Genomic DNA, 23,451 nt, shown 5'->3' on the forward strand with positions numbered 1-23,451 from the left:
TATTTCTGTAGAAAATGTTGTTAAAATTTTATTCCTATAGAAAATTTTGTCAAAATTTTATTTCTTTAGACAAATTTGTAAAAATACAATTTCTATAGAAAATTTGGTCAAAATTTTATTTCTAAGAAAAATTTGTCAAAATTTTAGTTCTATAGAAAATTTTGTTAATATTTTATTTCTATAGAAAATTTTGTTAAAATTTTATATCTATAGAAAATTTTGTCAAATTTTATTTCTTTAGACAAATTTGTAAAAATACTATTTCTGTAGAAAATGTTGTTAGAATTTTATTCCTATAGAAAATTTTGTCAAAATTTTATTTCTGTAGACAAATTTGTCAAAATACTATTTCTATAGAAAATTTTGGCAAACTTTTATTTCTATAAAAAACTTTGTCAAATTTTTATTTCTATAGAAAATTTGGCAACATTTTATTTCTATAGAAATTTTATGCCATAATTTCATGCCACTTTTAAAAATTTTATTTCTTTAAAAATTTTGTCAATATTTTGTTTTATAAAAAATTTTGTCGATTTTGTTTTCTCGTAGAAAAATGTATTCATATGTAATATATGAATTTCATCATTCGAAAAATTCATATTCATAAACTAAATGACTTATATATTGTGATCATAACATACATAATATGGTATCCACTTAAATAAACCCATTTCTATTTCCATTTTTTCCATTATCATCATATTCCATGGTATCTTTTTTATTCACATTTTTTTTTCATCTTTTACCTTTTTTTCTTTGTCCTTACATTTAATAGAAAAATCGCTCGTTTTCATCAGCTTCAAGTGGCACCTCGATGCTGGACAATCGACAACATTTAATGGAACTGGATGAAGGTGAACTCTTTATGGAATTGATACGTGATGTTGCCAATGAATTGGATATTGATGTGCTATGCCATAAAATACTGGTAAATGTGGGCCTTCTAACACATGCAGATCGTGGTTCATTATTTTTGGCTAAAGGACCTCCCAACAGTCGATATCTAGTGGCAAAGCTATTCGATGTTACACAAAAGACACGTAAGTGGCAAATTGCACAAAAGAAAATTAAAAAAATATAGTTCAACTAAAATGGGAATTAAAATGCATTGGACCAATTTAAATAATCAAACCTGACCATTATCATCATGGCCATCATCATCATCATCGTCCTAGTGAATGATGCTAAATGACAATGGTCATTGTTGCAAAGTGCACGCAAAGGTTCTATTTAAGGATTAAAATCCATTAAAAAGTTAATGATTTATTGATGACATTTGATATTATTCGATTACCACCCAATTGGACAATACTCCATCAATAGATCAACGGACAACGATGGATTCAGGTGGGTTAGACGTGGGGCGTTTTAAAATGGAATTTAACCATTAGCAGTAATAATTCATTTGTTATCGCAAAAATAACATTTAAAAAAGCTATTAAGCCATTTTACACACATCCATGGTATATGGTAGTCGTGAGTATTATCTGTAATCCATTAATCAAGAGTTCAATAATGTTACAAAAAGGTATGTATAAACCAAATGGTTCGGTGGTCAATGAAAAGTTGTAGGGCAGTGTGTTCTGAATGAATTTCATTATAACCACATATATGGTGATGGAGGCATGAAAGTTCGCCATTCCTTTGTAACATATCTAAATTTCGATTTCCGACTACATAAAGTATATTCTTGACCAGGATAAAATTCCAAGACTATACAACGTTGTCCGTCTGTCGTTGTTGTAATCACACTACAGCCTTTAATAATAGCGCTGTCGTCCTGAAATTTAATACAGCTTTGATTTTTGTCTGCCAAGTAAGTTCGAAGATGAGCTATATCGGTCTTGTATACAAAGAAAATATTTTTTTCTTCAGATCGAAATTTTAATCACACGAAATTTCGCTCAATTGCAAAGCGCTTTCTTTGAGACAAAATAAACCCCAATTTATGAGAAGCGTTTTAACGATTAGCTCAAGTCATTGTTATTTACTTTGAAAAAAAAAATGAGAGGGTCAAAAGAAAATGTCATTTGTCGTTAATTTTGTGCTCCTCAGAAAAGAAACAAGTATATACGGCCGTAAGTTCGGCCAGGCCGAATCTTATGTACCCTCCACCATGGATTGCGTAGAAACTTCTACGAAAGGCTGTCATCCACAATCGAATTACTTGGGTTGTGGTAATACTTACCGATGGCAAGGTATCTTAAAACTTCTTAACATCGTTTTCTAAATTGTAAGTTAGTCCATACGTGGTATATATTAGACAAAAAAGTTATGTATAGTTAAGTCTACAAATAATTACGAATCGATATAGACTTTTTGCACGGTACGTAGGGAGCCAGAATTGAAATATGGTGGTGGCTCATATGGGGGCTATATACAATTATGAACTTGATATGGATCAATTTTTGTGTGATTTGGGATTGATTTATCTGAGGACTATATATAACTATAGACCGATATGGACCTAGTTAGGCATGGTTGTTAACGGCCATATACTAGAACAAAGTACCAAATTTCAACTGACTCGGATGAAATTTGCTCCTCCAAGAGGCTCCAAAACTAAATCTCGGGATCGGTTTATATGGGGGCTATATATGATTATGGACTGATATGGATCACTTTTGGCATGGTTGTTAAATATCATATACTACCACCACGTACCAAATTTCAACCAGATCGGATGAATTTTGCTTCTCCAAAAGACACCGGAGGTCAAATCTGGGGATCGGTTTATATGGGGGGCTATATATAATTATGGACAGATATGAACCAATTCCTGCATGGTTATTGGATACCATATACTAACATCACGTACCAAACTTCAACCGAATCGGATGAATTTTGCTTTTCCAAGGGGCTGCGGAGGTCAAATCTGGGGATCGGTTTATATGGGGGCTATATATAATTATGGACCAATTTTTGCATGGGTGTTTGAGGCCATATATTAACAACACGTACCAAATATTAACCGAATCAGATGAATTTTGGTCTTCCAAGAGACTCCGGAGGTCAAATCTGGGGATCGGTTTATATGTCGGCTATATATAATTATGAACCGATGTGGACCAATTTTTGCGTTGATGTTAAAGACCATATACTAACACAATGTAACAAATTTCAGCCGGATCGGATGAAATTTGCTTCTCTTAGAGGCTCTAAAAGCCAAATCGAGGGATCGGTTTATATGGGGGCTATATATAATTATGGACCGATGTGGACCAATTTTTGCATGGTTGTTAGAGACCATATACTAACAACATGTACCAAATTTCAGCCAGATCGGATGAAACCCATTTGGACAAACCCAGCAAAAAAAGCATCGCCAAAAAAGTAATGAAAGTGTTCTTTTTGGATCCGGAAGTGGTGCAAAATTGACGCAGAAGCGAGGAATTTAACATGGGCTTGTCATAGGACGGAAGTCCTCCATTTCTACAGCCGTTGCACTAAATTTGCATCACTCTTTAGGTTTGACCCGAATTCTATGTTTTGGATGTAAATTAAAAAATTCTGTGACATTTTGTCAAATAAATTTTTTTTATAATTTTTAATGGATTCTAACGCTTGTCTGAAACATTTGACCTCAAAAATACACAATTTTTTTCAGATTGGATTTAGAATTTTTTCAACAAAATTGTAATGATTTTTACCATTTTATGAATTCTTACTCTGTTTTCAACATATTTGAAATTACCCATTAAAAGAATGAAAAAAAGCATATTATAAAAAAATTGAATAAAAATAACTTCCTGGGTAGTTAAAATAAAGAACATCATTGGGAGTGCATCCACTGGAAGTGTTCTTAAAGTCGTGCCTTTGGAAGAACTTCCAAATTTTTTTGCTGAGCAAGTAAAGATCGTGCGTAAGTCACGAAAATAATCTCTTCGTGAGTATGCGTGTCTAACGAATTTCGACTCACGAACATAATAACGCTTAGGAGTTGAATTTGCTTACAATTTCAGTGACACCTAAGATGTTAGGAGTTTAATAACACTCTCGATTTTAATCATGCTCAGGCTTCTCCAGGTAAATTACTCACAAAAATAATCGTGTGTCGTGACATGTCTCGTGAGTTACAATATTTTTATCATGGCATTTCTGATTGTGAGTGGGCGTGAGTGTGAGTTTTTAAAAGTTTTTCGTGGGTGAGTGTGCTTTCAAAAATATCGTGCGTGAGTAAGATTTTACGCGTTGTAAGTGTGCGTGAGCATGAGTAAAATATTACTCACATGCACACCCCTAACTAACATCGCATATGTCATAACAACCCAGCAAAAAATTTGGAAGTTCTTCCAAAGGTACAACTTTAAAAGCACTTCCAAAAGATGTACTCTCAAAGATGTGCTTTTAACTACAGAGGAAGTTCTTTTAATTATTATTTAATTTATAATTCGCTTTTTTCTTATTTTTAATGGGTAATTTTTTTTTAAGGTTAAAAACAGTAAGCATTACAAAAAATGGTACAACTTATTGAAATTTTGTCGAAAAAAATTCTAGATCCATTCAAAAATATTGGGAATTATTCAAAATATTTTAATTCAAACATTTCAGACAAGCGTTAGAATGCATTAAAAATCATAAAAAATTATAAAAATTATTTATTTGTCAAAATATGACAACATTTTTTAATTCACACCAAAGCACTGAATTCGAACCACAGAGTAAGAAGTGAGGCAAATTCAGTGCAACGGCTGTTGAAATGGTGGACATCCGTCCTATGACAAACCCATGTTAAATTCATCGCTTCTGCGCCAATTTTGCACTACTTCCGGATCCAAAGAGAACATTTTCACTACTTTTTTGGCGACGCTTTTTTTACTGGGAAGCGAATCGGATGAAATTTGCTCTTCCAAGAAGTTCCGGAATTCAAATCTGGGGATCACGTATCAAATTTCAACTGCATTGGATGAAATTTAATCTTTCAAATCAAATTTAATCCGGAAATCAAATTTGGGAATCGGTTTATATGGGGCTATATATAATTATGAACCGATTTGGGCCAATTTTAGCATGGTTGTTAGAGGGCATATACCAACATCGTATACCAAATTTCTACTGCATCTGATGAAATTTGATCTTCCAAAAGGCTCCGGAGGTCAATGCTGAGGTTTATATGAGGCGCTATGTATAATAATGGACCGATATGGAACAGTTTTAGAACGGTTGTTAGAGGACATATACTAAAATGTGTATCAAATTACAACCGCATCGAATGAAATTTGCTCTTTCAAGAGGCACCGGAAGTCACACCTGGCGATCGGTTTGGGGCTATAACTCAAAAAGGTCCGATGTGGCCCATTTACAATACCGTCTGGCCTACATTAATAACAACTACTTGTACATAGCTTCAAGGCGATAGCTTGTTTCGTTCTGAAGTTACGTGATTTCAACAGACAGAAGGACGGACTTTGCTGAGTCGACTCAGAATTTCACCACGACCCAGAAGTCGTAGAGTCTAAGACCAATATTTTAATGTTTTACAAACGGAATGACAAAGTTAGTAGACACTCCATCGTATGGTGGAGGGTATAAAAATGTCTTTATTTTGAAGAAGCCGCCACTTTGGCTCGGAATCAAAGCCAATATCCTTAGGTTAAGATAGGAATAGTGACAACCCGTTATTTCGGGCTCACATAGACTATTTGTATTCCTTTGTTATACCACTGTGATGACCTTCTCACATTTAATTGTGTGCTGTCCGATTCCATGTTAAAAGGAAAGTTATAATCGTTGGATCCAAATAAAACATTTTTTTAATAGCATAGAGAGAGGAAATTTTGCTCTTCCAAGAGGCTCCGTAAGTTAAATCTGGGAGTCAGGGGCTATACCTGAACCAATACCGATGATGGACGAACGGACGTACATCGCTAGGTCGATTGAGAATTTCACCCAGCTGGAGTCTGAGACCAATATTTCGATATATTGCAAACGGAATGACAAAGTTAGTATACGCCTATCCTATGGTGGAGGGTATAAAAATGACTTTATTTTGAAGAAGCCGCCGCTTTGCTTCGGAATCAAAACCAATATCCATAGGTTAGGTTAGGATTAGTGGCAGACCGTTATTTCGGGCTCAGTATATTTTTATACCTGCCTCTTACCATTGAGTGCTGTCCAATTTCATGTACAAAAAAACAATATCTTTAAGGAAAGTTAAAATCTTTGGATCCAAATAAATAAAGGGCATAGAGAGAGAAAAAATTAAAAAAAATCCTTGTTTCATTTTTTAAATTAAAAAAAATTGTATTTCTCCATCACACGTGAAAAATCAAAATCTTTACTAATTCTTTGGCATTTATTCTATATCATTTTCAGCTCTTAAAGAGGCAGTGAAAAAGGCACGTTCCGAAGAAATTATTATACCCTTTGGAGTGGGTATTGCCGGCATGGTGGCCCAAACGAAAGAGATGATCAACATTAAAGAAGCCTATAAAGATGCTCGTTTCAATTGTGAAATAGATTTAAGGACTGGCTATAAAACCAATACCATACTCTCAATGCCCATTTGCAATTATGAGGGCGATATAATCGGTGTGGCACAGATTATCAATAAAACCAATGGATCTGTGGAATTCGATGAACATGATGTGGAAATATTTCGCCGTTACCTGACCTTTTGTGGTATTGGCATACAAAATGCTCAATTGTTTGAAATGTCCGTCCAGGAGTATAGACGTAATCAAATTCTATTGAATTTGGCCCGTAGTATATTCGAGGAACAAAATAATTTGGAATGTTTGGTCACAAAAATAATGACCGAGGCCAGAGTGCTTTTGAAATGTGAAAGATGTGCAGTATTTTTGGTGGACTTGGATTGTTGTGAAGCTGTAAGTGAAAAAGAGCTTTAATTTTTTTGAAAAAATAAAAAATTATATATTTTTGTATTTTTGCTTTTATTACAGAGTCATTTAGAAAAAATCATAGAAAAACCTAATGAAATACAAAGACGCCTAAGTCGTAGCATATTAAGTAGTAGTGATAGTTTTGAGGATAAGGTAAGAGAGAAAATAACCGCCCACCTCCCCACCCCTTATAACTATGTTACTGAATTCAAAATTCTTAAATTCCAGCAAATAACAAATAACCGTTTTACGGTTCTCTTCGAATTGGGAGCAGCTAATCAATCGGCAAATATTTCAAGACCCACTTCGAATGATCTAAGCAATTCTACTTTAGCCCAAATTGCCCAATTTGTGGCTACCACTAGTCAAACCGTAAATATAGCTGATGTACGTGAATGGGTCCAGGAGCATAATCAAATCACTGCGGAAAATGAGATCGATTGTATTAAGGCTATACTTTGTATGCCCATCGTTAATGCCCAGAAACGTGTGATTGGTGTGGCCCAATTGATCAATAAATCCAATGGAGTACCTTTTACTGATTGTGATGCTTCGATATTCGAAGCATTTGCCATATTTTGTGGTCTAGGTATTCACAATACCCAAATGTATGAGAATGCTTGTAAGCTAATGGCTAAACAGAAAGTTGCCCTGGAATGTTTGTCATATCATGCAACGGCACCGCAAGAGCAAACCGATAAACTAGTTCAGGATACCATCGAATCGGCTGAAGTCTATAATTTGTATAGCTTTAAATTTATTGGTAAGTTTTTGAAAATTGAGAATTCATTCTTACGCCAGGGGATCTATGTTTAGTAGTATTTGTCAGACTGTAGATCTTGGGCATTGGCATTGAAATAGAAATATAGAAATAAAATTTTGACAAAATTTTCTATAGAAATAAAATTTTGAAGAAATGTTCGATAGAAATAAAATGTTGACAAAATTTTCTATAGAAATAAAATGTTGACAAAATTTTCTATAGAAATAAAATTTTGACAAAATTTTCCATAGAGATAAAAATTTGCCAAAATTTTCTTTAGAAATAAAATGTTGGCAAAATTTTCTATAGAAATTAAATGTTATTGTTGTTTTTGATTTCAGCTTAAAACCATGTATTGACTAAACTACAAGTGTAGTTTAAGCAACAGTTTGTAGTTTAGTTAATGCATGGTTTTTATAAAAATAAAATTTTTAAAACATTTCCCATAGAAATAAAAATTTGCCAAAATTTTCTTTAGAAATAAAATTTTTACAAAATTTTCTATAGAAATAAAATTTGGCATAATATTCTTTAGAAATAAAATTTTGGCAAAATTTTCTATAAAAATAAAATGTTATTGAACAATTTTTTTTTTTTATAGAAATACAATTTTGACAAAATTTTCTATAGAAATAATATTTTGACAAAATTTTCTATAGAAATAAAATTTTGACAAAATTTTCTATAGAAATAAAATGTTGACAAATTTTTTTATAGATATAAAATTTTGACAACATTTCCTACAGAAATAAAATTTTGACAAAATTTTCTATAGAAGTAGAATTTTGACAAAATTTTCTATAGACATAAAAATTTTGACAATATTTTCTATAGACATACAAATTTTTACGGAATTTTCTATAGAAATAACATTTTGACAAAATTTGCCTGGGTTTATTTTGAGCATGCTTCCTCTTACTTCATTCGTTTTGTTATTGTTGGTTTATTCTTCAATCATTATTGTTGTTTTTGATTTCAGCTTAAAACCATGTATTGACTAAACTACAAGTGTAGTTTAACCAACAGTTTGTAGTTTAGTCAATGCATGGTTTTAAGCTGAAATCAAAAACAACAATAATGATTGAAGAACAAAACCAACAATAACGAAACAAAACGAAATAAAATACAATTTTGACAAAATAGGGATAACATTTTGACAAAATTTTCAATAAAACTAAAATTTTGACAATATTTTCTATAGAAATAACATTTTTGACAAAATTTTTTATAGAAATAAAATTTTGATAAAATTTTCTATAGAAAAAAAATTTTTAAAAAAATTTCCATAGAAATAAAAATTTGCCAAAATTTTGTTTAGAAATAAAATTTCCTATAGAAATAAAATTTGACAAAATTTTCTTTAGAAATAAAATGTTGGCAAAATTTTCTATAGAAATAAAATGTTGACAATTTTTTTTTTATAACATTTTGACAAAATTTTCAATAAAACTAAAATTTTGACAATATTTTCTATAGAAATAAAATTTTTAAAAAAATTTCCATAGAAATAAAAATTTGCCAAAATTTTGTTTAGAAATAAAATTTCCTATAGAAATAAAATTTGACAAAATTTTCTTTAGAAATAAAATGTTGGCAAAATTTTCTATAGAAATAAAATGTTGACAATTTTTTTTATAGATATAAAATTTTGACAACATTTCCTATAGAAATAAAATTTTGACAAAATTTTCTATAGAAGTACAATTTTGACAAGATTTTCTATAGACATAAAAATGTTTACAAAATTTTCTATAGACATACAAATTTTTACGAAATTTTCTATAGAAATAACATTTTGACAAAACAATAAGAAAACAAAACGAAATAAAATAAAATAAAATTTTGACAAAATAGGAATAACATTTTGACAAAATTTTCAATAAAAATACAATTTTGACAATATTTTCTATAGAAATAACATTTTTACAGAATTTTTTATAGAAATAAAATTTTGATAAAATTTTCTATGGAAATAAAATTTCGACAAAATTTTCTATACAAATAAAAATTTTAAAAAATTTTCTATAGAAATAAAATTTGGCAAATTTTTCTTTAGAAATAAAATTTTGGCAAAATTTTCTATACAAATAATATTTTGTAAAAATTTTCTATAGAAATAAAATTTTGACACAATTTTCTATAGAAATAAAATATTATTGTTGTTTTTGATTTCAGCTTAAAACCATGCATTGGCTAAACTACAAGTGTAGCTTAACCAACAGAGGAAAAGAATGTTTGTCAAATTTATTTGGGCAAAGCCCTATAGACTAGTTGAAGCATCCTCTACTTACAGCAAAACTATCAACCAATTATCAGAATAAATTCTGGTATTTCACTAAACCCAAAGTGAACCACACTTGAACCTTCCGAAAAAATGTTTATGGTAGTCGGCTTTTGCCGAAATAAATCTTTGTACAAACATTTCTCTTGTCCTTTGCCAATTTCAAATCATCGATTTGAGTGCGTTGGCTGGGTTTATTTTGAGCGTGCTTCCTCTTACTTCATTCGTTTTGTTATTGTTGGTTTATTCTTCAATCATTATTGTTGTTTTTGATTTCAGCTTAAAACCATGTATTAACTAAACTACAAGTGTAGTTTACCAACAGTTTGTATTTTGTCAATGCATGGTTTTAAGCTGAAATCAAAAACAACAATAATGATTGAAGAATAAACCAACAATAACAAAACAAAACGGAATACAATTTTGACAAAATAGGAATAGCATTTTGATAAAATTTTCAATAAAAATACAATTTTGACAATATTTTCTATAGAAATAAAATTTTTGACAAAATTTTTTATAGAAATACAATTTTGATAAAATTTTCTATAGAAATAAAATTCTTAAAAAATGTTCCATAGAAATAAAAATTTGCCAAATTTTTTTTTAGAAATAAACTTTTTACAAAATTTTCTATAGAAATACAATTTTTAAAAAATTTTCTATAGAAATAAAATTTTGGCAAAATTTTCTATAGAAATAAAATGTTATTGAACAAATAAATTATAAAAGTAGCTTTAAAGATATCTCGCAGTAATTACTATTATGACAATCTGATGCAAGTGGGTGAAGATCCTAAGAAATGTTGGCATTTTCTTAATAACGCCATAGGGAGAGTGAGGGAGAACAACATTTGCCTTGTCTCTGAAAGTGGGGAAATTGAATCAAATCATCAAGATATAGCCAATAGATTTAATGGGTACTTTATTGACTCGGTTTGTCATTTACGGCAGCAGATCCATATAAGGCCAGGTGATAGCTGTAATAGTATGCGGACGTTACCTCGCAGTGCGAACCGGTTTTCTTTACCAACTGCATCAATTGGGGAAATTGAATCAGTTTTGTGCGATTTGAATGTTAGGAAATCTACAGGATATGACAGGGTGTCCCCTAAGGTTATAGTTTTCTGCAAGGAGATCTTAGCTCCAATATTGCTTAGGATCTATAATAAAATGGTTGAGTCTGCTGTTTTTCCCGACTGCTTGAAGGTTAGTAATGTCATTCCAATTCCGAAAGTTGTAAACGCCTCGGCGGTTGAGAGTTTTCGTCCTGTTTCAGTTCTCTCGGTACTTGACAAAATATTTGAGAAAATTTTGTATCAAAGGCTTCGTTTACATTTCGAAGGGTATATTTATAGGTACCAGTTCGGATTTAGGAAGGGTTGTGGAGCTGAGGAAGCCGTTTTAAATGTTGTGAATAGCATATGTGATGGTTTAGATCGTGGATCAAAGGGTGTAGCAGGTTTGTTCCTCGATTTTACAAAAGATTTTGACCTTGTTGACAGTGAGATTCTGTTAGAAAAGCTGAGGTATTATGGCGTGGATGGAAGTGAGAGAGAGTTGCTTAAAAGTTACTTGCGTGATAGAAAGCAGTTTGTTGAAGTCGGTAGTTGTCGAAGTAGCACTTCAGTTGTGAATTGCGGTGTGCCACAAGGAAGTTGTTTGGGGCCCTTGCTTTTCACAATATATATAAATGACATAAGCAACTTGGATTTGGCGGGTAGAATGTTCATATTTGCTGATGACGTATGCTTGTTGTATCCGTATGGGAACGATTTGATGTTAAAGATTAATATGGAGAGAGATATTTCTCTTATTCTTGAATTTGTCCGTATCAATAAATTAATATTAAATCCGACAAAGACAAAAATTGTACGTTTTACTCCTCGCTCCAGTGATGATGGGGATTTCAATATTCAAATGGGTGGGCATACTATTCAGACAAGTAAATTCGTGAAGTACCTGGGTGTAACATTGCAGGCAAACCTATCATGGGATATGCACTTATCTGAAATTAAACGGAAGATAGCTCCTGCCATTGGGGTGTTATTCAAAATGAAGAATAAACTCTCCAAAAAGGCAAAGACTCTTCTTTATCAAGCGTTAATTCAGAGTCATTTAAACTACGCAGCAGTAATTTTTGTAAGCAGAAATACCACAACACTGAAAACTCTGCAACGACTGCAGAACAAGGCAATCAGTGTTGCCAGTATTTTTCGGGTTCTTGTCCCCAAAAAAAGACGCTTTCATCCCCAATTTAATTTAAAATTCCCCACAAAAATCCCCAATACCGTGTTTGGCAAGTTTTTTGAAAAGAAATAGGCTCTGCTGTAAAAAATCAGTCATAATCTAAAAATTGTAAAAATATGAAATTTTTGTTATACCAGTTTACGAGTTACAATAAGATTACGGTTTCAAAATCCAAAAAATTAGACGGGTACTCAAAATATTATCTGATACAATCCCTCATCAGAGAAAAAAATAGGAGTTATGAATCAAATAGTTCTGAATAGCTAAGAAATAAAATTGGGTGATCGACCAAAAGGCGTTGTTGCCCCCATATGAACTCTATTATATGTTTTATATATATTTTCCAAATTAGTGATGTACAGTCGACTCCGCTTTAGCGCAATGCGCTTTACTGAAAAACCTCGGATAACTGAAATCGATCGCATTCCCCAGTTGTTTTTTCTGTCCATTTCATTTAAATTACTCCGCTTTAGTGAAACTCCGCTTAACTGAAAAAATCGGATTACTGAAAAGTTTTTTGTGTTCAAATGAGTTTCGTCACATTAGTATGACTTCGCTTTACTGAAAATGCCACATTCTCGCTATTGAGAGAGAGTACATTTTCTTCTCCGTATTGAGAACGCTTTATTTCAAGTGAAGATGGCACTTTCAAAACAGTTTAAATCACTCTGTAAATAAAATCAACTGAAAGGTAAAATTGTAGATGGCACACACACGGAATCAAACACCTTGTTTTTATTATTTTATGTACATAGCATTGGTCATAAGTTCGGTTAACTGAAATTGAGTGGATTTTTTTCCAGTTATACGGAGTCCGCTTTACTGAAACTTTTTCAGTTATCCGAAGTTCGCATTACTGGAAGTTTTTTTCAGTTATCCGTAGTCCGCTTTAGCAAAAACTTCGGATAACTGAAATTAAATGGCTGCATTTTTAACGTTTCAGTAAAGCGGAGTCGACTGTATACAGGTGAGGGGCCAACACTTCGACCCAAGTCCTTACGAAATAATTTCACAATAATAAATAATTTCTTAGAAACAAAGTAAATTGTAAAGTAGTTCTTGGAATATTTTTTTTTCATATTTTGAAGATTCTCTGTACTTCTTTGAGCCCCTTTTTAAGCATGTAGAAGTAAAGAATTTCATATAAACCATAACTCAAAACCTAATTTGTTATACTGATCAGAATTCCCCACTAAAATCCCCAAATTTGTGGAAATTCCCCACCAAATCCCCAAGTCCCCAACTCAAAAATTTTGTCCCCATCCTCGAAAAAATATCCCCGATTTGGGGAAAAATCCCCAATACTGGCAACACTGAAGGCAATAAAGATTGTACATAAATTACCACGAACATATCCAAATTTTTCCCTTTATGCGGATGTGTGCAGGCCAATTTTGCCAATTCGTGGCATATATTTGTACCAATTGTTAATATATGTGTTTAAATCTATGAATAATATAGGATATCGCACGGTGCAATATTTTCCAAATCAGATGTTATTTCATACAAGGAATCGCCATAACCTGAGAACGTCGCGTTGCAGACTTGAAGTCACGAAACAACGTATTGAATTCATGGGAGCTAGTGAATATAATAAATTACCTGACGAATTAAAGTCTATTACCAGGATATCTCAATATAAAGTAGCTATCAAAGCCTACATATTAAGTAAACTAGAAACGCTTCTTACCTAATTAAGATATAAATTATTTTAATTAAATTTAAACTTTAATTGAATTGATTTGTAAATAGTACATATAAGTAAATTGTTGCCAGCTCGTCTCAATAATGCCTTAAGGGCGCTGAGACCAACAAAGCATGGAATGTTAACTTTGAATGAAATAAAGATTATTAAAAAAAAAAAAAAAAAAAAAATACTGCAATAAACTTCTGAAATTTTGACCAAAAATTTCAAAATAAGTTTTTGTTAAATTTGGTAGATTTTTAGTGAAATTTTCTTCAAATTTTGATAGATTATTTTTGACACGAGTGGCAACCGTGATTGAGTACTTGATTGAGAAATTTATTAAATATGGTTGATGGAGAAATTTACTAAATATGGTTGCCGTTGTTGTATTTATGGAATAACTACGTATTACATATATATATATATATATATATATATATATATATATATATATATATATATATATATATATATATATATAAATATATATATATATATATATATATATATATATATATATATATATATATATATATATATATATATATATATATATATATATATATATATATATATATATATATATATATATATATATATATATATATATATATATATATATATATATTTGGTAGATTTTTAGTGAAATTTTCTTCAAATTTTGATAGATTATTTTTGACACGAGTGGCAACCGTGATTGAGTACTTGATTGAGAAATTTATTAAATATGGTTGATGGAGAAATTTACTAAATATGGTTGCCGTTGTTGTATTTATGGAATAACTACGTATTACATATATATATATATATATATATATATATATATATATATATATATATATATATATATATATATATATATATATATATATATATATATATATATATATATATATATATATATAGGGTGTCTGATATGTAATGGAACGGCCGACAAAACCATCACACGCTGTACGAACATAGCTCTGCGGTATTTGTGGCCCTTTCCCGGCGATGTGCCTCACAGTGCTTCGATCCCATACAACAAATGAATAAAACTAGGAAGAGGCATCGTAGGAGAGCGAAACTTTGAAGGGCTTTGTTGATGGTTCCGATCGGGCCACTCTTTCACGTACCTCCCATACAAAGGGATCAAAAATATTTGATTGCATTAAATGGTAAGATAACACAAATAGCAAAATTTGGTATGGTTAGAGCCGAGATATTGACCCAGTAGTGAGCCAAATTTTGAGAACTCTAGGATGGTCCCCTCGAGGACCAGCACCTTGACTGCTTTGGCGGTGTTTATGGCATCTCCAATTCGGCTTGGACCACAGAACCAAGCCTAAGAAATTGAACTGCCGACCGAATCTGTCTGATTGAACGATTGTCTGAAGCCTCAACATTCGAACTAAAGATCAAAGCCTCATATATTGAAAACTAAATCCTCAGTGTTTAAACTACGATACAAAGTCTTAGAGATTGAACTGAGACAGAAAACTCTCTAATTAATTGGATGGCTGGTTGAATCCTATGCGTTCAAATTCGCAGATATTGAGCTGCATGTCGAATGATCAGTGCTTTTTTTGCAGTGCAGAGTCTGAGGGGTTGAACCGTAAAACGAAACCTCACTGATTGAATATCAGACTAAAGCCTCTACATTCAAACTAAAGATCAAAACTTCATATATGTTGAGTTGCAGATGGAAGTCTCAGATTTTCAACTGCAATTCAAAATATCAGAGATTGAAGTGCACGCCGAATCCTCTCTTATTGGCTGGCTGAAGCTACGGCTTTCTAACTAAAGATGATAGTCTCAGATATAAAACTACAGGCCGAAGCTCAATGTTTGAAAGCAGTACAATATCTCAGGGGTTTAGCTGCAGACCGAAACCTTTCTAATTGAATGGCTGACTAAAGCCTCAGCTTCGAACTAAAAAGCAATGACTCATATATGGATCAAGGGGACGAAGTCTTTGAACTACACTGCAAAGTTTCAATGAAGCTTAGGTTAGGTTCGGTTTGTGGCAACTCACTTCGACTATTTAGTAATTTGTGATACCACAGTGATGAAATTCTCTCTTATCACTGAGTGCTGCCCGATTCTATGTAAAGCTCAATGACAAGGGACCTCCTTTTTATAGCCGAGTCCGAATGGCGTTCCACTTTGAGGTGAAACCACTTAGAGAAGCTTTGAAACACTCAGAAATGTTACCAGCATTACTGAGTTGGGATAATCCACCGCTGAAAAACTTTTTGGTGTTTAATCGAAACTGGGTTTGAACCCACGACCTTGAGTATGCAGGGCGGGCATGCTAACCATTGCACCACCGTGGTGATCCGGTGATCTCAATGAAGATCACCGGTTGTTGATAACAATTTCGGTTTCACTTAATCAGTAGTGGTCTGTGGAAGCGCACCTACATCTTCGAATAAAGTTTCAGACTTATAAGCCTTAGGGTTTAACCAAAGTATCAATGGCGACAGACCGAGAACTAGTTTTTTGAACTGTATGTGAGAACTATGTTCATATGTTCGGTTTCTGTAATGAAAATACAGAAAAGCTGTCATAGTTAATTTCGCCTTGCCAATGTCGAAATATAAGAACCTCAACATTTTTACTAAGAATCTTTAAAAAACAAATTTAATATTTCACAATAATTTCATTTAATTTTCTCTTCCTCCAGATTTCGATTTATGTGATGATGACACCTGTCGTGCTGTGATCCGTATGTTCCTGCAATGTAATCTCGTTCAAATGTTTCAAATTCCCTATGATGTCCTCTGTAGATGGGTATTAAGCGTTCGCAAAAATTACCGTCCTGTTAAGTATCACAATTGGCGACATGCCCTTAATGTGGCCCAGACTATGTTTGCTATGATGAAAACGGGTCGTATGGAACGTTTTATGCAAGACTTGGAAATATTCGGCCTATTGGTAGCCTGTCTGTGTCATGATCTAGATCATCGTGGTACGAATAATGCTTTCCAAACGAAGACAGAATCACCCTTGGCCATACTTTACACAACGAGCACCATGGAACATCATCATTTTGATCAATGTGTCATGATTTTGAATTCCGAAGGAAATAATATCTTTCAAGTAAGTTTTATACAAAACTATTTTTTTTATTTATCTCCAAGGAATATTACGATTCATATGAATTTAGATTTCAAAAGTTATTTTAAACGTATGGACTTACGATGAATATGAATGTGTAAAATTATGAATTTTAACTGCAACTCAAAAATTTTAAGAAGTCAAAAAGCCAATTTATCACTTTTTAAAAAAAGGAAACTGATAAATTTTAAAAAATTTTCAAAAATCGATATGTTGATTTTCCCAATTTTTAAAATTCCGAAAATAATATTTGGTTCAGAATTTGCACAATCACTTATGTACACTGAAAAAAATATTTACGCAACATAAATTTTAGGACACGCAATTTACACAATATTAAGGCCAAATTTCTTTAAAATAATGATATTTTAATTAAAAGAAGGTTTATAATTCTTGTTTCATTTTTGCATTGAATTTAGGACACAAATTGTGGATATTTGAACTAAGGCAAATTTTCCTTAATGTAAAGAAAAACTTTTTTGATTTAAAAAATTCGTCTTTTAAATTAAGGATTTTGTATATTTGATTTAAAGTTTTGTTAAAGTTAGGAATACATTGTTTACTTTGAATTATTTGTTATAATTTGGATTTTTAAACTGGCACTTAGTTGTGCGTGAATAGCTTTATTAATATATTGCAAAAAGGGAATGAAAATTCCATAAATGAAATTGTATCCTAATTTTAATTTTATCGGTCGTATATTTAAATATCCCTAAAAACTATCTTTATTTTAAAGAAGCGGCATGTTTGGTTCGGAATCCATTCCAAAATCTTTAATTTTAACTTTTTTTGGTGTATACTAAAAAAGAGAACATCGTTACATTAGTGTGGGTAATAAATACAAATTTGTAAAAATCGAGCAATATTCTTATGTAAGAGCTACAAGTACGTATAAGTACGATCGGCTAGTACATCAAAATTTGAAATTTGAGTAACATTGGTTAATAAATAAGAGTACTATTGCCAAATTTGGGAAAATCGAGCGGTGCATATATATGGAAGCTAATATTTTGCGGGTTTGATTAATACCATAAAAGGTTACCTTGTGCAAGATTTGAGTAAGATCAGTTAAGAAATGAGACCTGTATGGTCAAACATAAGATTATTAGGGGCGAATTTTTCAATATCGGGTGACACATATATGGGAGCTATATCTACATTTGAACCGATTTCGATGAAATTTTGCACATATAATTAGTACTATAGAGGACTGGATCTAGCCAACTTTTAGTAAGATCGGTTAATAAATATGGGTTCTATGGCCAAATTTGGGAAAATCGGGCTATACATATATATGGGAGCTATATCTTAATTTGAACCGATTTCGATGATTTTTTGCACATATAGTTAGTGCTATAGAAGACTACATTTAGCCAAATTTGGGTAAGATCGGTTGATAAATAAGGTTTTTATGGCCAAATTTAGAAAAATCGAGCGGTACATATATATGGGAGCTATAGCTAAATCTGAACCGATTTCGATGATTTTTTGCACATATGGTAAGTGCTATAGAAGATTATATTTAGCCAACTTTGAGTAAGATCGGTTGATAAATAAAGGTTTTGTGGCCAAATTTGGGAAAATCGGGCGATACATATATATGAGAGCTATATCTAAATCTGAACCGATTTCGATGAAATTTTGCAGATTTGAAGGGCGATGGAAAAGATTACCTTTTGCCAAATTTGGTGACGATCCGTTTGAAAAAACGCGCAACGTGACCCCATTTGTCGAAATCGGGCGATACATATATGTGGGAGCTATATCTAAATTTGATCCGATTTCTTCCAAATTCAATAGCGTTCGTTCTTGTGCCCAAAAAACTCCCTGTACAAAATTTCATCAAAATCGGTTAATAATTGCGACCGGAATCCTGTGAACAACAAATACATGGACAGACGGACGGACGGACACCAAGCGCTAGATCGACTCAGGAGGTGATTCTGAGTCGATCGGTATATATTTTATGGGGTCTAAAATCAATATTTCTGGTAGGCACATTTTTTGGCCGATCAAACTTATTATACCCTGACCACTATGTGGTTTGGGGTATAATTATTTCTGTAGAAAATTTTGTCAAAATTGTATTTCTATAGAAAATTTTCTTATGAAATAAAATTTTGACAAATTTTCATTTCTATAGAAAATTTTATCAAATTTTTATTTCTATACAAAATTTGGTCAACATTTTATTTCTATAAAAAAATTTATCAAAATTTATTTCAATAAAAAAATTTATCAAAATTTTATTTCTATAGAAAATTTTCTCAAAATTTTATTCCTATAAAAAAATTTTGTCAAAATTTTATTGCAATAAAAAAATTTATCAACATTTTATTCCTATAAAAAATTTTGTCAAAATTTTATTTCAATAGAAAATTTTGTCAAAATTTTATTTCTATAGAAAATTTTTCAAAATCAACAAAAAAATTATTTCTGTAGAAAATTTTGTCAAAATTGTATTTCTATAGAAAATTTTCTATTGAAATAAAATTTTGGAAAATTTTGACAAATTTTTATTTCTATAGAAAATTTTGTCAAAATTTTATTTCTATAAAAAATTTTGCCAACATTTTATTTCTATAAAAAATTTTGCCACCATTATATTTTTATAAAAATTTTGTCAAAGTTTTATTTCTATAGAAAATTTTGTCACAATTTTATTACTATAGAAAATTTTGTCAAAATTTTATTTCAATAAAAAAGTTATCAAAATTTTATTTCAATAAAAAAATTTATCAAAATTTTATTTCTATAGAAAATTTTCTCAAAATTTTATTTCTATAGAAAATTTTCTATTGAAAAAAAAAATTGGCAAACTTTTATTTCTATAGAAAATTTTGTCAAATTTTTATTTCTATAAAAAATTTTGTCAACATTTTATTTCTATAGAAAATTTTGTCAAAATTTTATTACTATAGAAAATTTTGTCAAAATTTTATTTCAATAAAAAAATTTATCAAAATTTTATTTCAATAAAAAAAATTATCAAAATTTTATTTCTATAGAAACTTTTCTCAAAATTTTATTTCTATAGAAAATTTTGTCAAAATCAACAAAAAATTAGTAGAAATTTTTGTCAAAATTGTATTTCTATAGAAAATTTTCTATTGAAATAAAATTTTGGCAAATTTTTATTTATATAGACAATTTTGTCAAATTTGTATTTCTATGAAAAATTTTGTCAACATTTTATTTCTATAGAAAATTTTGTCAAGATTTTATTTCTATAGAAAATTTTGTCAAAATTTTATTGCAATAAAAAAATTTATCAAAATTTTATTCCTATAGAAATTTTTGTCAAAATTTTATTTCTATACAAAATTTTGTCAACATTTTATTTCTATAAAAAAATTTATCAAAATTTATTTCAATAAAAAAATTTATCAAAATATTATTTCTATAGAAAATTTTCTCAAAATTTTATTCCTATAAAAAATTTTGTCCAAATTTTATTGCAATAAAAAATTTATCAACATTTTATACCTATAAAAAATTTTGTCAAAATTTTATTTCAATAGAAAATTTTGTCAAAATTTTATTTCAATAGAAAATTTTGTCAAAATTTTATTTCTATAGAAAATTTTTCAAAATCAACAAAAAAATTATTTCTGTAGAAAATTTTGTCAAAATTGTATTTCTATAGAAAATTTTCTATTGAAATAAAATTTTGGAAAATTTTGACAAATTTTTATTTCTATAGAAAATTTTGTCAAAATTTTATTTCTATAAAAAAATTTGCCAACATTTTATTTCTATAAAAAATTTTGCCACCATTATATTTTTATAAAAATTTTGTCAAAGTTTTATTTCTATAGAAAATTTTGTCACAATTTTATTACTATAGAAAATTTTGTCAAAATTTTATTTCAATAAAAAAGTTATCAAAATTTTATTTCAATAAAAAAATTATCAAAATTTTATTTCTATAGAAAATTTTCTCAAAATTTTATTTCTATAGAAAATTTTCTATTGAAAAAAAAAAATTTGCAAACTTTTATTTCTATAGAAAATTTTGTCAAATTTTTATTTCTATAAAAAATTTTGTCAACATTTTATTTCTATAGAAAATTTTGTCAAAATGTATTACTATAGAAAATATTGTCAAAATTTTATTACTATAGAAAATTTTGTCAAAATTTTATTTCAATAAAAAAATTTATCAAAATTTTATTTCAATAAAACAAATTATCAAAATTTTATTTCTATAGAAACTTTTCTCAAAATTTTATTTCTATAGAAAATTTTGTCAAAATCAACAAAAAATTAGTAGAAATTTTTGTCAAAATTGTATTTCTATAGAAAATTTTCTATTGAAATAAAATTTTGGCAAATTTTTATTTATATAGACAATTTTGTCAAATTTGTATTTCTATGAAAAATTTTGTCAACATTTTATTTCTATAGAAAATTTTGTCAAGATTTTATTTCTATAGAAAATTTTGTCAAAATTTTATTGCAATAAAAAAATTTATCAAAATTTTATTCCTATAGAAAGTTTTGTCAAAATTTTATTTCTATACAAAATTTTGTCAACATTTTATTTCTATAAACAAATTTATCAAAATTTATTTCAGTAAAAAAATTTATCAAAATTTTATTTCTATAGAAAATTTTCTCAAAATTTTATTCCTATAAAAAATTTTGTCAAAATCAACAAAAAAATTATTTCTGTAGAAAATTTTGTCAAAATTGTATTTCTATAGAAAATTTTCTTATGAAATAAAATTTTGTCAACATTTTATTTCTATAGAAAATTTTGCCAAAATTGTATTTCTATAGAAAATTTTGTATTGAAATAAAATTGTGACAAATTTTTATTTCTATAGAAAATTTTGTCAACATTTTATTTCTATAAAAATTATGTCAGAGTTTTATTTCTATAGAAAATGTTGTCAAAGTTTTATTTCTATAGAAAATTTTGTCAAAATTTTAGTGCAATAAAAAAATTTATCAACATTTTATTTCTATAGAAAATTTTGTCAAATTTTTATTTCTATAGAAAAATTTGTCAACATTTTATTACTTTAGACAATTTTGTCAAAATTTTATTTCAATAAAAAATTTATCAAAATTTTGTTTCAATAAAAAAAATTTATCAAAATTTTATTTCTATAGAAAATTTTTTCAAAATCAACAAAAAATTATTTCTGTATTTCTATAGAAAATTTTCTATTGAAATAAAATTTTGACAAATATTTATTTCTATAGAAAATTTTGTAAAATTTTTATTTCTATACAAAATTTTGTCAACATTTTATTTCTATAAAAATTATGTCAAAGTTTTATTTCTATAGAAAATTTTGTCAAATTTTTATTTCTACACAAAATTTTGTCAACATTTTATTTCTATAAAAATTATGTCAAAGTTTTATTTCTATAGAAAATTTTGTCACAGTTTTATTTCTATAGAACTTTTTGTCAAAATTTTATTGCAATAAAAAAATTTATCAAAATTTTATTCCTATAGAAAATTTTGTCAAAATTTTATTTCTATAGAAAATTTTGTAAAAATTTTATTTCTGTAGAAAATTTTTTCAAAATTGTATTTCTATAGAAAATTTTCTATTGAAATAAAATTTTGGCAAATTTTTATTTCTATAGAAAATTTTGTCAAAATTTTATTACTATAGAAAATTTTTTCAAAATTTTATTTCAATAAAAAATTTATCAAAATTTTATTTCAATAAAAAAATTTATCACGATTGTATTTCTATAGAAAATTTTCTCAAAATCAACAAAAAAAATATTTCTGTAGAAAATTTTGTCAAAATTGTATTTCTATAGAAAATTTTCTATTGAAATAAAATTTTGGCAAATGTTTATGTCTATAGAAAATTTTGTCAAATTTTTATTTCTATAAAAAATTTTGTCAACATTTTATTTCTATAAAAATTATGTCAAATAAAAATTTGGCAAAAATTTTATTGAAATAAAATTTTGTGCAAATTTTTATTTCTATAGAAAATTTCGTCAAATTTTTATTTCTATAAAAAATTTTGTCAACATTTTATTTCTATAAAAATTATGTCAAAGTTTTATTTCTATAGAAAACTTTGTCAAAGTTTTATTTCTATATAAAATTTTGTCAAAATTTCATTGGCATAAAAAAATTTATCAAAATTTTATTTCCATAGAAATTTTTGTCAAAATTTTATTTCTATCGAAAATTTTGTCAAAGTTGAAAAAATAAATAGGCATTTTCCCAAATATTTGTTTCATTTCCATAGGCTATGACGCGTTTAGTAGTCGTATATGTCAATCACTTTTGATAAATACTATTAGGTTCAAATGTTTAAAAACTTTTGTTCATTAACTTTTGACATTCACATCAAGGCCAACTACTATAATGGCATTAAAACGCAATTCAATTCGATCTTGTTTACTTAGAATAGACAAGCACGGAATTTCACCGTATATCTTCATAAACAAAAAGAGTTATTTATTTGAACATGCATTATCTTCTAATATAAATACAAGAAACATATGTATAAATAGATTTTTAAATTCGCAAAAAATAATTATTCTAT

General features: G+C 28.9%; 1 protein-coding gene across 1 annotated transcript in view; it reads left to right on the top strand.

Annotated features, from left to right (window-relative positions):
* Pde6 (phosphodiesterase 6) overlaps positions 1 to 23,451 on the top strand; it is a 474,642-nt gene that overhangs the window by 445,597 nt on the left and 5,594 nt on the right. The window contains exons 6-10 of the mRNA XM_075292702.1: positions 776 to 1,040; positions 6,316 to 6,827; positions 6,903 to 6,995; positions 7,071 to 7,605; positions 16,488 to 16,903. Of these exons, the coding sequence (XP_075148817.1) occupies positions 776 to 1,040; positions 6,316 to 6,827; positions 6,903 to 6,995; positions 7,071 to 7,605; positions 16,488 to 16,903 (1,821 nt within the window). The remainder of the gene's footprint in view (positions 1 to 775; positions 1,041 to 6,315; positions 6,828 to 6,902; positions 6,996 to 7,070; positions 7,606 to 16,487; positions 16,904 to 23,451) is intronic.

Source organism: Haematobia irritans, chromosome 1 (genome assembly GCF_050003625.1).
Source record: "Haematobia irritans isolate KBUSLIRL chromosome 1, ASM5000362v1, whole genome shotgun sequence".
NCBI lineage: Eukaryota > Metazoa > Arthropoda > Insecta > Diptera > Muscidae > Haematobia > Haematobia irritans.